At 44.2% G+C, this 15,980-nt stretch overlaps 1 protein-coding gene across 1 annotated transcript in view; it reads left to right on the top strand.

The window, feature by feature from the left end:
- The window catches only part of LOC135506238 (bifunctional glutamate/proline--tRNA ligase-like), a 66,311-nt gene that overhangs the window by 18,969 nt on the left and 31,362 nt on the right, over positions 1-15,980 (top strand). The window contains exons 8-14 of the mRNA XM_064925762.1: positions 2,081-2,273; positions 2,386-2,557; positions 11,120-11,353; positions 11,593-11,677; positions 12,390-12,449; positions 15,095-15,205; positions 15,577-15,713. Coding sequence (XP_064781834.1) covers positions 2,081-2,273; positions 2,386-2,557; positions 11,120-11,353; positions 11,593-11,677; positions 12,390-12,449; positions 15,095-15,205; positions 15,577-15,713 — 992 coding nt within the window. The remainder of the gene's footprint in view (positions 1-2,080; positions 2,274-2,385; positions 2,558-11,119; positions 11,354-11,592; positions 11,678-12,389; positions 12,450-15,094; positions 15,206-15,576; positions 15,714-15,980) is intronic.

The following is a 15,980-nucleotide window of genomic DNA, read 5'->3' as shown; positions in this document are numbered from 1 at the left end:
CCACGTCAGTTACAACGCATTTGGGAAAATCTCCATGCTGATACAGGGTGGTATTTGGGGTTGGGCGATATTACGATAGCATCGGTGATGATTGACTGTCTTTGACGGTGACAACATCGATGTGACCGGTGATAATTTAGTGTTTAGCCTATTTGAACTTGAATTGGTCTGCACAGTAAAGAACGGAGTCTTGTAGTGTAGGGCAGCAGACAAAGGCTATAGCTAATAGAAATAGGAAAATTACTATTTCAATAAATATGTTATAGGCTAGAGAACGCAAGAGGGGAATCTCGGCCAGACGGAGCGGAGAAATCCACCAAAGCGGCACAAAATGTCTAGTCAGAAAATATATTTTTTCCCCGCTGTCTGATGCATTATCAGTCGTAGGCTATATCCTAAACCGAACCTAATATTTTTTTATTATAATGGACACTCCTTAACTCTTTTCTCTAGCTGTTTTAAAAAACATGGCCTATATTCTCTTCTCTCTTAATTGGACTTTGGGCTACAGGCTACGCTTTTATTATTTTATGCATGTCTTTCTCCTGATCAAACAATGATTGTAAGGGAGTTCCATCTGTTGTTTGACTAGCCTAACAATGTAGCCATGGGACTAATAATAAGAGAGAACAAACAATATCAATAGCCTATAGAAACATTAAATGCCAAGTTTATTCAAGTTTATGCTTAATTAAGAAAAATGATTCATGCGGCCTATAAAATCCCTCCATGTGCGAGGGTGAAAACCAAATGGCCAATAACCTATCCTCCTCCTAGGCTCTTCATAGAAGATAAGTTAACTCTTAAGGATCTGCAGATATGCATATTCCTGGTACCATTTGAAAGGAAACACTTTCAAGTTTGTGGAAATGTGAAAGGAATGTAGCAGAATATAACACAATAGATCTAGTAGAAGATGATACGATGAAATAAACAACCAATCTTTTGTAAAAAAATAAAAATACGATCTTTGACATGCAAGAGAAAGGCCATAATCTATTATTCCAGCCCAGGTGCAATGTGTGAATGTGCAAAGTTTTAGACTGATCCAATGAACCATTGCATTTCTGTTCAAAATGTTGTATCAAGACTGCCCAAATGTGCCTAATTTGTTTATTATTAACTTTTCATGTTCAAAATTGTGCACTCTTCTCAAACAATAGCATGGTATTATTTCACTGTAATAGCATGGTATTATTTCACTGTAATAGCTTCTGTAAATTGGACAGTGCTTTTAAATTAACACAAATTTAAGCTTTCTGACCATATCAGATATGTCTATGTCCTGGGAAAGTTTCTTGTTACTTACAACCCCCAAACTAATTGCTTTAGCCTAAGTTAGCTCAACCATCCCGTGGGATGGACACCGATCCCAAAGAATTTTATAGTCTAATCCTACAGGTTATTTTCAAATCACGGCTTTGAAAGATGGAACAAACAATATTGTTTATTTACTATTATTTTACGAGGCAAATAAACTCTAGTTGTGAATACAGTCGACTGCTTCTATCCAGCCCATGATGTATAACCTAAGGCTGTTACTTATCAGACTGTCACTGCTCCATCATGTGTGCCCCACGAAGACAAACACTCTCCGTTTCATGCAGAAGCTCCTCCACCAGAAGGGAATATTAAAAAAGATGTGCTGCCATTTAGCCTCTGCCCAGGCTATCGACAACGTTCATTCGTTTTGGGGTAATAGGCCAACTGCCGTTTTTAGATGAGTATTGGGAGAGGGGTTGGCCAATAAGAGGCAATACATTCATCTATCAATGCTTTCTGGGTCCATAATTATAATAGGACAAAGGTTGACATCGCCCAACCCTAGTGCAATTCTGACCTGAGATCCTTGTGCCTTACTCAAATGTTCGTACAAGTCTCCATTGACATGTTTATTTAAACTTGGAATTGGATTCTAATGGCATGTTTGCACTGTAAGAATTGCTTGGCCTAAAGACAGACTTTTGTGTTTCCATCTCTGAGTATAACTGACCTGAAAAAAGACTCTGTGTGCCTTGAGGACTTAGTTTGTAATGAAACCCTTGAAAACTCTATCCACCTGTTCACCTGTTTATCACAGGTGATCCTGGAGGATGTGGCCATGCTGCAGATCAAGCCTGACCAGTTCACCTACACCAGCGACCACTTCCCTCGCATCCAGGGCATGGCGGAGCAGCTGCTGAGGGAGGGCAAGGCCTACATCGACGACACACCCCCAGAGCAGATGAAGGCGGCGAGGGAACAGCGCACCGAGTCCCGCCACCGCAGCAACTGTAAGGGGAATGGGAGGGGAGCAATGGCTGAATTTCACCCTCAATCCGTAGGCACTGTTAGATCTGAACTATTTCATATGATCATCTTCACCCCTCTCTCGCTCTCCCCCAGCGGTGGAGGAGAACCTGAAGATGTGGGAGGAGATGAAGGCAGGCACGGAGTACGGCCAGACGTGCTGCATGCGGGCCAAGATTGACATGGCCTCCAACAACGGCTGCATGCGCGACCCCACCCTCTACCGCTGTAAGAATGCCCCCCACCCCCGCACTGGCAGCACCTACAGGTAGGGGGACACGGCATGCTACCAACATTTTTTTTTTACTGGAATTAATGCACTTTTTAAAGTTATTTCACCTAATGCACTAGCAAATAAACGATTTCTGTTTATTTTTTATAAAGTCTTAAGGACAGGTTTTACAATACCATAAAAAACTCAACAAATCAAACTTTATTTGTCACATGAGCTGAAAACCAGATGTAGAAGGGGTTGACCTTGCTGTGAAATGCTTACTTACATGCCTTAACCAGCAATGCAGTTCAAGAAAGAGCTAAGAAAATATTTACCAAATAAACTAAAGTAAAAAGTATCACAATAAAATAACGAGCTTATATACAGGGGGTACTTGTACCGAGTCAATGTGCAGGGGTACAGGTTAGTCGAGGTGAGGTAATTTGTGCATGTAGGTAGGGGTAAAGTGACTGCATAGATAATAAACAGCGAACAGCAGCAGTGTAAAAACAAATGGTGGGGGGGGTCAATGTAAATAGTCCGGTGGCCATTTGATGAATTGTTCAGCAGTCTCATGGGGATATAAGCTGTTAGAGCCTTTTGGTCCTATACTTGGCGCTCCGGTACTGCTTGTCATGAGGTAGCAGATAGAACAGTTTGACTTAGGTGGCTGGAGTCCTTGACAATTTTTAGGGCCTTCCTCTGACACCGCCTAGTATAGAGGTCCTGGGTGGCAGGAAGCTTGGCCCCAGGAATGTACTGGGCCGTACGCACTACCCTCTGTAGTGCCTTGCGGTCGGAGGCTGAGCAGTTGCAATACCAGGCGGCGATGCAGCCTGTCAGGATGCTCTCGATGGTGCAGCTGTAGAACTTTCTGCGGACCCATGCCAAATATTTTCCGTCTCCTGAGGGGGAATAAGTGTTTTCGTGCCATCTCCTCGACTGTCCTGGTGTGTTTGGACCATGCTTCAAGGAACTTGAAGCTCCCGACACGCTCCACTACAGCCCTGACAATGTTAATGGGGGCCTGTTCGACCTGCCTTTTCCTGCAGTCCACAATTGGCTCCTTTGTCTTGCTCACATTGAGGGAGAGGTTGTTGTCTCTGACCTCCCTATAGGCTGTCTCATCGTTGTCGATATTCAGGCCTACCACTGTTGTCATCAGCAAACTTAATGATGGTGTTGGAGTTGTGCTTGGCCATACAGTCTTAGTTGAACACGGAATACAGGAGTGGACTAAGCACGCACCCCTGAGGGGCCCCAGTCTTGAGGATCAGCGTGGCAGATGTGTTGTTTCCTCAATTACTTCCTGGCGGTGGCCCGTCAGGAAGTCCAGGTTCCAGTTGCAGAGGAAGGTGTTCAGTCCCAGGGTCCTTAGCTTATTGATGAGCTTGGAGGGCACTATTGTGTTGAATGCTGAGCTGTAGTCAATGAATAGCATTCTCACATAGCTGTTTTTTTTGTCGTGGGAAAGGGCAGTGTGGAGTGCGATTGAGATTGTCGTCTGTGGCTCTGTTGTGATGGTATGAGAATTGTGAGTGGGTCTAAGGCAGGTGTGCCCAACCTTCTTTGACGTGAGATCTACTTCATTTGCCATCTTGATGAGATCTACCAGTCTCTCAACCAACCAACAAAATGTATGAAACGCAACACACCACTGAGTATGGACCTGCTGCTATGATACCTATTTGATACCCAAATATAATGTGGACCAAAAACATGTTTTCCACAATTAGTGCAACTCATTTAATTTCCTACCTTAGTGTGTTTTTTGGCATTGGGTGGAGGCAAGTAGTTTTTCATAGTCTGTAGCAGCTTGTTGCAAGTCTCATGCAGGCCACAAGTTGGTCATAGTAAATCTGTACTTGGACTTTATAATCTTCATGTGAGAAAATGCAGACATACAGAGGTAGGTTGATCCAAAAAGGGCTGATAAGTTGAGAGCACATCTTGTTATGTTGGGATACTTCTCTTCTTGCAGTAGCTCCCAGAACTCTTCCTTCATCTCAGTGGCTGGCCTGAATATCAGCTGAATGTCATGTTTAATGGTGAAATTCAGTTTCTGCTTTAGTTGTGTCCAACTGAAAAAGTGATCCCATTTTGGAGGCAATGACTTCCACATTTATGTCTGTGACGAATGGAAAGCACATATAAGTGGCAATAGGCTCAAGTGATGCAAAGTCAGAGAAACTACTGTCAAACTCAGATAAAATACTCTGGACTTGCTCCACGTAATGTGCATTGTAAAGCTGTGTCCTTGCCCTGTCGTTCAAGTTCTGAATGCATGTGTTGACAGAAGTGCAGGTCCTTAGTTTCAGCTTTCTTGTGAACAGTCGTAGTTTGCATTTAAATGTTCACAGAGCTCATCATGTCAGTTACATCTTTTCCTTGCAGTTCTCCATTCAATTCATTAAGCATGTAAGTTATGTCAATGAGAAATGCTCAATCCAGGAGTCACTGTGTGTCCTCTAACTGTGCATATTCTGCATGTTTGGAAACCTTGAGAAACTCCTTGATTTCAGGCAACAACTCACTGAAACTCCCACAACCGTGTGCAGCAGCAGGTCTGTGTTCTCTGCTTTCGTCTCTTCTAAGTGAATAGTAAATAGACTGCTACAAATAATATAGATGAGAACTCTTGGTAGATAATGATGTCCAAGATGGCGTAGCAGTAAGACGTGTCGTGTCCCTTGTCCCGTGTATATTTCGTCTTTTTTCGTTTTTACATATTTTTTCTTTGCATATCTTTTAAAACATTTTGCTAAACCTCAGCTTCCAAATACTCTCCTTCAACCCGCCTCACCCAATGTAGCTATTTTTTTTTCCTAAAGTATTTAGTATTTATATTTACTTCGGAACCGGAACCCCTCAACTGAAGCTAGCCAGCTAACTACCAGCTATGCTAGCGGTCTTCAGCTAACCGGTCATCAGCTAACCTTTAGCTCGGAAAGCTCTCGCCAGTTCGAACAACGCGACTCTAACCAGAGCATAACAGACCTATTTATTTTTTATTTTTTTATCCCCGGATTCCCGCCGCAAACGGAACATCTTTCAGCTGGATCTTCACAACTAGTTATTTAGCTAAACCGCAACCCCGGACGATTACTGCTGGCTAGCGCTTCCACCCACTTAGCCTGAAGCTAGCCCCGCCAGAGCACCTGTGCTACCACCGTAGCATACTCCTGGGCTACAATACCTACCACCGTAGCATACTCCTGGGCTACAATTACCCGGACCCACGACCGGTCTATCGATGTCACCGCATGAAGAGGAATAAACACTCACCCCATCGCGACGTCCCCCAAAGGCTAACTCTCTAGCCCTTGCTATCTCCTTGCTTGCTATTTCGGCCTGCTAACTGCCAGCTTGTTTAGCCCCGGCCTACTAACTGTTAGCTTGTTAGCACAGGCCTGCTAACCGTCTGAATCGCCTCCTCCCAAACACTCACTGGACCCATATTTACTCTCTTATCTCTTTTCGATTTTTAATTTGTTTATACCTTCCGGTAACCTGCCTCACCCAATGTGATACGGAATCGCTATTATTTTTAATTTTTAGAACACACTCAAGAACCTCCAGAAGCTAACTAGCTACAAGCTATTTAGTCATTGTTAGTTTTTTTTTACCTGGATAACACTCACTAATCCAGCTTCCCTGCCCCCTGGACACTGATCACTTGGCTACATAGCTGATGCACGCTGGACTGTCCATTAATCACGGTACCTCATTCTGCTTGTTTATGTTTTATCTGTCGGCCCCGTTGCCTAGTCAACGCCATTTTACCTGCTGTTGTTGTGCTAGCTGATTAGCTGTTGTTGTCTCACTTACTGTTTTAGCTAGCTTTCCCAATTCAACACCTGTGATTACTGTATGCCTCGCTGTATGTCTCTCTCAAATGTCAATATGCCTTGTATACTGTTGTTCAGGTTAGTTATCATTGTTTTAGTTTACAATGGAGCGCCTAGTTCCACTCTTCATACCCCTGATACCTCCTTTGTCCCACCTCCCACACATGCGGTGACCTCACCCATTACAACTAGCATGTCCAGAGATACAACCTCTCTCATCATCACCCAGTGCCTGGGCTTACCTCCGCTGTACCCGCACCCCACCATACCCCTGTCTGCGCATTATGCCCTGAATATATTCTACCATGCCCAGAAACCTGCTCCTCTTATTCTCTGTCCCCAACGCTCTAGGCGACCAGTTTTGATAGCCTTTAGCCGCACCCTCATACTACTCCTTCTCTGTTCCGCAGGTGATGTGGAGGTAAACCCAGGCCCTGCATGTCCCCAGGCACCCTCATTTGTTGACTTCTGTGATCGAAAAAGCCTTGGTTTCATGCATGTCAACATCAGAAGCCTCCTCCCTAAGTTTGTTTTACTCACCGCTTTAGCACACTCTGCTAACCCTGATGTCCTTGCCGTGTCTGAATCCTGGCTCAGGAAGGCCACCAAAAATTTGGAGATTTCCATACCCAACTATAACATCTTCCGTCAAGATATAACTGCCAAAGGGGGAGGAGTTGCAGTCTACTGCAGAGAGAGCCTGCAAAGTAATGTCATACTTTCCAGGTCCATACCCAAACAGTTCGAACTACTAATTTTGAAAATTACTCTCTCCAGAAATAAGTCTCTCACTGTTGCCGCCTGCTACCGACCCCCCTCAGCTCCCAGCTGTGCCCTGGACACCATTTGTGAATTGATCGCCCCCCATCTAGCTTCAGAGTTTGTTCTTTTAGGTGACCTAAACGGGGAATGCTTAACACCCCGGCAGTCCTACAATCTAAGCTAGATGCCCTCAATCTCACACAAATCATCAAGGAACCCACCCACCAGGTACAACCCTAAATCTGTAAACAAGGGCACCCTCATAGACGTCATCCTGACCAACTGGCCCTCCAGATACACCTCCGCTGTCTTCAACCAGGATCTCAGCGATCACTGCCTCATTGCCTGTATCCGCTACGGAGCCGCAGTCAAACGACCACACCTCATCACTGTCAAACGCTCCCTAAAACACTTCTGTGAGCAGGCCTTCCTAATCGACCTGGCCCGGGTATCCTGGAAGGACATTGACCTCATCCCGTCAGTTGAGGATGCCTGGTCATTCTTTAAAAGTAACTTCCTCACCATTTTAGATAAGCATGCTCCGTTCAAAAAATGCAGAACCAAGAACAGATACAGCCCTTGGTTCACTCCAGACCTGACTGCCCTCGACCAGCACAAAAACATCCTGTGGCGGACTGCAATAGCATCGAATAGTCCCCGCGATATGCAACTGTTCAGGGAAGTCAGGAACCAATACACATAGTCAGTCAGGAAAGCTAAGGCCAGCTTCTTCAGGCAGAAGTTTGCATCCTGTAGCTCCAACTCCAAAAAGTTCTGGGACACTGTGAAGTCCATGGAGAACAAGAGCACCTCCTCCCAGCTGCCCACTGCACTGAGGCTAGGTAACACGGTCACCACCGATAAATCCATGATTATCGAAAACTTCAACAAGCATTTCTCAACGGCTGGCCATGCCTTCCGCCTGGCTACTCCAACCTCAGCCAACAGCTCCGCCCCCACCGCAGCTTCTCGCCCAAGCCCTTCCAGGTTCTCCTTTACCCAAATCCAGATAGCAGATGTTCTGAAAGAGCTGCAAAACCTGGACCCGTACAAACCAGCTGGGCTTGACAATCTGGACCCTCTATTTCTGAAACTATCCTCCGCCATTGTCGCAACCCCTATTACCAGCCTGTTCAACCTCTTTCATATCGTCTGAGATCCCAAAGGATTGGAAAGCTGCCGCAGACATCCCCCTCTTCAAAGGGGGAGACACCCTGGACCCAAACTGTTACAGACCTATATCCATCCTGCCCTGCCTATCTAAGGTCTTCGAAAGCCAAGTCAACAAACAGGTCACTGACCATCTCGAATCCCACCGTACCTTCTCCGCTGTGCAATCTGGTTTCCGAGCCGGTCACGGGTGCACCTCAGCCACACTCAAGGTACTAAACGATATCATAACCACCATCGATAAAAGACAGTACTGTGCAGCCGTCTTCATCGACCTTGCCAAGGCTTTCGACTCTGTCAATCACCATATTGTTATCGGCAGACTCAGTAGCCTCGGTTTTTCGGATGACTGCCTTGCCTGGTTCACCAATTACTTTGCATACAGAGTTCAGTGTGTCAAATCGGAGGGCATGCTGTCCGGTCCTCTGGCAGTCTCTATGGGGGTGCCACAGGGTTCAATTCTCGGGCCGACTCTTTTCTCTGTATATATCAATGATGTTGCTCTTGCTGCGGACGATTACCTGATCCACCTCTACGCAGATGACACCATTCTATATACTTCCGGCCCGTCCTTGGACACTGTGCTATCTAACCTCCAAACGAGCTTCAATGCCATACAACACTCCTTCCGTGGCCTCCAACTGCTCTTAAACGCTAGTAAAACCAAATGCATGCTTTTCAACCGATCGCTGCCTGCACCCGCATGCCCGATGAGCATCACCACTCTGGATGGTTCCGACCTTGAATATGTGGACACCTATAAGTACCTAGGTGTCTGGCTAGACTGTAAACTCTCCTTCCAGACTCATATCAAACATCTCCAATCGAAAATCAAATCTAGAGTCGGCTTTCTATTCCGCAACAAAGCCTCCTTCACTCGCGCCGCCAAACTTACCCTAGTAAAACTGACTATCCTACCGATCCTCGACTTCGGCGATGTCATCTACAAAATTGCCTCCAACACTCTACTCAGCAAACTGGATGCAGTTTATCACAGTGCCATCCGTTTTGTCACTAAAGCACCTTATACCACCCACCACTGCGACTTGTATGCTCTAGTCGGCTGGCCATCGCTACATATTCGGTGCCAGACCCACTGGCTCCAGGTCATCTACAAGTCCATGCTAGGTAAAGCTCCGCCTTATCTCAGTTCACTGGTCACGATGGCAACACCCATCCGTAGCACGCGCTCCAGCAGGTGTATCTCACTGATCATCCCTAAAGCCAACACCTCATTTGGCCGCCTTTCGTTCCAGTACTCTGCTGCCTGTGACTGGAGGAATTGCAAAAATCCCTGAAGTTGGAGACTTATCTCCCTCACCAACTTCAAACATTTGCTATCTGAGCAGCTAACCGATCGCTGCAGCTGTACATAGTCTATTGGTAAATAGCCCACCCATTTTCACCTACCTCATCCCCACACTGTTTTTTATTTATTTACTTTTCTGCTCTTTTGCACACCAGTATCTCTACCTGTACATGACCATCTGATCATTTATCACTCCAGTGCTAATCTGCAAAATTGTAATTATTCGCCTACCTCCTCATGCCTTTTGCACACAATGTATATAGACTCCCCTTTTTTGTACTGTGTTATTGACTTGTTAATTGTTTACTCCATGTGTAACTCTGTGTTGTCTGTTCACACTGCTAAGCTTTATCTTGGCCAGGCCGCAGTTGCAAATGAGAACTTGTTCTCAACTAGCCTACCTGGTTAAATAAAGGTGAAATAAAAAAATAAAAATAAATAAAAAGTGTGGTCTACAGCGTATCTTAAGTTACTCTACCTCAGGTGAGCAATACCTCGACTTCTTTAATAGTAGACATTGTGCACCAGCTGTTATTGACAAATAGACACACACCCTCGCCCCTTGTCTTAACAGACGTAGCTTGTCAGGCCTGCCGATGAGTGGAAAATCCCACCAGCTCTATATTATCCGCGTCGTCGTTCAGCCACGACTTGGTGGGCCATAAGATATTACTGTTTTTAATGTCTCGTTGGTAGGATAGTCTTGATCGTATATCATTAATTTTGTTTTCCAATGATTGCACGTTGACCAATAGAACGGATGGTATTGGAGGTTTACTCACTTGCCTATGAATTCACAGAAGGCAGCCCGACCTCTGCCCCCTTTTTTTCTCCGTCTTTTCTTCACGCAAATGGGCCTGTTCCCAAGAAAGCAGTATCTTTGCACCGGACTCGTTAATTTGTTTTTTTCCATTTCGAGGTGATTAATCGCTGTTCTGATGTCCAGAATTTATTTTCGGTCATAAGAGACGGTAGCAGCAACATTATGTAACAAATAAGTTACAAACAATGAGGAAAAATAGCACGGGTTAGGAGCCCTTAAAATGGCAGCCATCCCTCCAGGCCATTCATTGGGCGTGGGTGAAATTGCTGTTTTAAAGCTAAGTTCCTGCAAATCAACACATTTTGCAATGTTATACTGTTACTCACTCAAGCGCAACAAAATCAGTGGGGCATCCCATGCAACAAATTGTTGATTCTCCCCAACTGTCTAGTTTTAATTCCTTTATAGATGATCTTATAAAAAATATATAGTTCCATAATTTTTTATACATACTTTGTATGGTTTTAGTCATTTCAAGGTTACACTGAAATATTTTTGCCTGCCCACCGCTGCTGAATGAATGTAGGGGAAACACTGGTATCACTCTTTGCTCAAGCCTGCCAACCATATGGTATATCCTGTTCAGCAGCTCACAAAGGTGCATTACAGGTTTCACACATTTCATAAAGACATACAGGGGGACAGTATAGAAGCATCCTCCTTTCCAAAATAGTGACTCAACCCTGTCTCTACACCTCCCCCAGGGTGTACCCCACGTACGACTTTGCCTGCCCCATCGTTGACAGTGTGGAGGGCGTGACTCATGCGCTGCGCACAACAGAGTACCACGATCGCGACGACCAGTTCTACTGGGTGATCGAGGCATTGCGTCTGCGCAAGCCCTACATCTGGGAGTACGCCCGGCTCAACCTCAACAACACTGTGCTCTCCAAGCGCAAGCTCACCTGGTTCGTTAACCAGGGCTACGTCGATGGCTGGTGAGTCCTCTAATATCCTTTCTACACGACAGGGTGTTGGGTTCTCTAGGACACACCATAGCAAAATTGTATGTAACTGTAAATGAAGACCGGTGTTCTAATTTGCCAAGTACAGGAAGTACCACTCTGTTTAAAAAAACAATCTCTCTGGAATAAATAGTCGCTTTCCGGTGATGAAGTAGATTTGAGATCCGTTGGTATAAGATAATCTTCACTATTTTCTTTCCCCTCTCCCTCAGGGACGACCCTCGCTTCCCAACTGTCAGAGGTGTCCTGCGCAGAGGAATGACCGTCGAGGGCCTCAAGCAGTTCATCGCTGCCCAGGTGTGTGTGTGTTATGTACAACCCCGTTTTGAAAAATGACTGTCAACTGCTTTCTAGTACTCAGTGGTTCCTCAGATCTTAATGAACTGTGTGTGTGTGTGTGTGTCTAAGAACCTTGGATGTTGATGTTCATCTGTTAAGGGAATTTTTATCAATGATGACTAATTATGTATACATTTCAATCAGGACTGACTAATCCGAATACTATTATGTTACTGTACATGTATGAATTTTCTCTCTTGCTCCCAGTATTGAATATAATGTAGTCAAGAGTTTAGAACAATGACAGTCAGTTCATTCATTTGTACCAAGGAACAATCTCCAGACTGTCTAGAATGCTTATCTACACTGACTGACCTTGGCTCTAGGCGAGGAGGGAAGGCTTGAGAGCTATAGAGCATTTCTACCAGTGTCAAGAAGAGATGGAACATTTAGAAAATGCTGACGTCATTTTCAGTTTATAACCTGTGGTAAAATGTGTATGAACTCAGTACTGTCTTGAATAAAGGCTGTTACTTGACTTTTTAAGACCAGACACTGTCCATTCCTATAAAATAAGGGTCTTACAAATCCTTATGAATTGACAGAGTGTTTAATTTAATCATCATCCCATCTTACTTTCAGGTTTTTGCCTATACCCCCCCCCCCTTTTATTCCCTTGTTGATTCCTTCTTTGAAATCTTATTTTGTTTTTTTCCCCCCACTCACCCAGGGTGGATCCAGGTCCGTGGTCAACATGGAATGGGACAAGATCTGGGCCTTCAACAAGAAGGTATGCATGCATGGACACTGATATTCCCATCCACATACTCCCTACATACCCATTTGGATTGATCCTGATTGAATCCTGCCCCTGGATCCTAATTAAATCCTGCCACTTTGAAACCCACTGTAGGGGTGAAGCTGGTCACCTCACGCCCATCCCATATATGAAAATTGGTGGCATGAGGGGAAAATACATTGTTGGTAGATTTGACAAGACTGTATTGTAGGTTTTTAGAAATGTTCAGTTATTTGAAGGTTTTGGTTGCCCAAATTGGTTGGCGCAAAATGAAATGTTCTGAATCCCTAAGGAAGCTTGTTTTACGTGCACACACACATGGTTCCTTTGATAGGGTGCCTACTCACAGCTTGCATTGCTGCCTTCCTTGTGCTGTTCTTTTTGTCCTCTGCTTGATTCATTTTCCTCCCTTCATCCCCCACTTTCCATCCTTCTGTCCAAGACATTCTACACAGGGACACCTGAAGTCAATCTTAAATGAATTATCCTTTATTGTCAGCAAGCTGAAGATGTTACAGTCAAACTTAGATGCATAAAGTACTGGTCTGAAATGAGCTCCACCGGGGCAGTCCCGTTAGATCTCTTATATTCTGATTACACAGACAAGCTACATTTGCATGATTTAGCTTCTTCATCATTAACGTTTGGTTCATGCATGTGACTGACCAATACTGGTTCATACATGTGACCGACCAATACCTCACGAGGCTTCTTCTCTCCAAGCCGAGACCTTGAAACTGAGAGAACCCTTTCGATTCTCAAAACAATGTTCTGGGTGTACTGCCAAATTGCTTATTCTAATAGTGAGGATTCCTCTCAGGCACGATGAATCAGTCACTTGCATGAACCCAGTCGAATTGGTTATTAGAAAAGCACAAACATATTTTCCTTCACATTCCCTCTTCATGACTTAGCTCTGTCAGTGCCTTAAACTTAGAGGGGCCTTTTAATGAAGAATGTACAACTTCTTCTTCTTACCTTAACTATAAGGGTCGGTTTCATAGACCTGGATTAAAAAGAATGGTCAATGGAGAATCTCCACTAAACTTTATTTTTATTCCACGAATAGACTTAAGGCCCATGGAAACCGACTACTGTTTGAGGAGACTAGGTTCCTGTCCAAATCATTAGCCTTTACGTTTGATTGATGTGATCATGAAGACTCTAACATTCATTGCAATCATATCCCCCTAATTTATACACTCCTCGCTACCTTTCAGAATTTCATGTAAATCTTGGCATCCCATTGTCTGTCTGCATGCAGTAACTGCCTCCTCTTAAATTTGTGCGCCTATGCATCTGGGCTGGATGACGTCATGCAAAAGTGCTCCTCCATGGTTAGGGGGGCTAGGTGTTGTCAAGGTGCCATTTTTTTGTGTCCAATATACAAACACCCCATTCTTCTAAACCATTAATGATTTAAACATTGCTATGTATGTCATATATTATATCTATATTATATCTAAAGACATTTATTTCCCCTCTAAGCCCATGATATTTGCAATGAGGAGGGGAGGGATGTAGTAGATGTACCCGATCCTGTCTGAACTTGTTTTACTCACTCCGAACCTCCAGTCTCTCTATCTCATTTGACATTGAACTGCATCTCACTTTCTGTTTCCAAGCTGCCAATTAGCTGTATCAAGGTACTCCTCCTCCTTCCCTCCATCTTTGTGCTTTCCATCCTGTCCCTCCCCCGTCTTCTCCAGTCTACATTTTTATTAATTCTACAACAATTTTGCTTAAATCCCACTCGGAGCAAATGTTAAGCTCATTCTGGAGTCTGACTCCTAGTCACTTTTGAGAAGAACATCCCTATAAAGTTAACTTTCTTCCCCTACCCCCATACTGCTCTCCTAGACTCTCCTGTCCCATTGCTTATGTGTCCCTGATTTTTCCGGCCACCTCCCATTCCCACAATTGGCAGCTTTGAGGTGTAGAGGTGACTAGCACAAGGAAAACAGTGGATTCCAGTAGTCTTCGAAAAGTGACTATTCACTTGCTTTTGGCAGACATATTTTGGAAGACTACTGGTATCTATAAACTCTGATTAGGAAAACCTTTGGTGGCACCGCCATACCTGTATATAACATGACAGCAGTGCATTGTTAGGCTGTGTTTTTACTTGGCTACAGGATGTGAAACATTCAAAGGTCCTCCTCTCCCCATGGTTATAGATGCTCCCATTTTGCCTTTAGTCTGTGTAGTTGGCAATACATACTGCAAAACTGGCTCCCCCTCTATGTTCTATCCTCCATGTCGTCCCTGTACTCTGCCACCACCCCCCCCCTTCTTTTCTTCCTTCAATGGTGTGTATGGTGAAAGTGTTTCTGTTTACTTGCCCAGAAAAATACTATTTTGACACTTGAGCCAAGCTGTACTGTGCTGGGTTGGGTATGTTCCTTTCACTTTGTTTCCAGCATGGTTCCAACAACTATGGTGGATGCATAACTAGGACAGCACAGTACCCCTCTGCTCTGTAGGCTCAGCTGGTTAGTGTGAAATAAGTTGAAGATGTTCCGGTCCAATTGAACTGTCCTCTGTGGACTAGTCTTCAGTCAGGATTTTGAATGAGTTTTTATGTCTACACAGGAAATCATTGCAATAATGAACCTTTTCCATTTCTGTGTCTGTAGATTATCGACCCAGTGGCCCCCAGATACACGGCCCTGTCAGGATCTTACTCAGTCCCTGTTGTCATCCCTGAGGCAACAGAGGAGATGAAGGAGGCCGTCAAACACCCCAAGGTACCCTGATGACAATTATTTGCACTGAAGTGGCACACTATTCCCGACAAAGTACAATACAAAAGCCAAAAGTAGTGCACTACATAGGGATTATGGCGTCATGTTGGAGAAAGCCTGACAAGATAGAAGTATTGCACTCCAATCTAGTGTTCAGCAGCCAAAGTATAACATGTATATTACTCTGACAATGCTAAAAGAGTTCCCCTCACAATCAAAATACCTCAGCCGAGTTGAGTGTATATGATGTACATTATCAACCAACTTTATCTTTCCCAAATTTATATAGTCAAATAAACCGCCAAATCAACCAAATATAGTCAATCATACCATCTGCTACTAAACCTGGCAAATGTATTTTTTTACCCTCCCAGAACACAGAGGTGGGGATGAAAGAGGTGTGGTACGGACCCAGGGTGCTGGTGGAGGGGGCAGATGCAGAGACCTTCACAAAGGGAGAGATAGTAACCTTCATCAACTGGGGAAACATCATCATCACCCAGATCCACAAGTAAGATTGTGATCCCATCTTAAAGTTCAACTTATAAAGCATACATACAGGCTTCATAAGCACCATACAAATGCTTCTCAAATCATCTATATGAGCATGTCATACTTTAAAAATGGTCTATAAACATTATGGATGTGCATATTTCCCTTTCAAGACCATTTGATACGTATCTAGATACATGGGCTCTGATACGATAACCTAATAAATGACATTGGTTGTCACTCAACTGATAAAGCCTATTTTTGCACAAGCCATTTTACAAATGTT

Source organism: Oncorhynchus masou, chromosome 2 (genome assembly GCF_036934945.1).
Source record: "Oncorhynchus masou masou isolate Uvic2021 chromosome 2, UVic_Omas_1.1, whole genome shotgun sequence".
NCBI classification, from domain to species: Eukaryota; Metazoa; Chordata; class Actinopteri; order Salmoniformes; family Salmonidae; genus Oncorhynchus; species Oncorhynchus masou.
The sequence above is the reverse complement of the archived record's forward strand: the minus strand, read 5'-3'. Positions and strand labels throughout refer to the sequence as shown.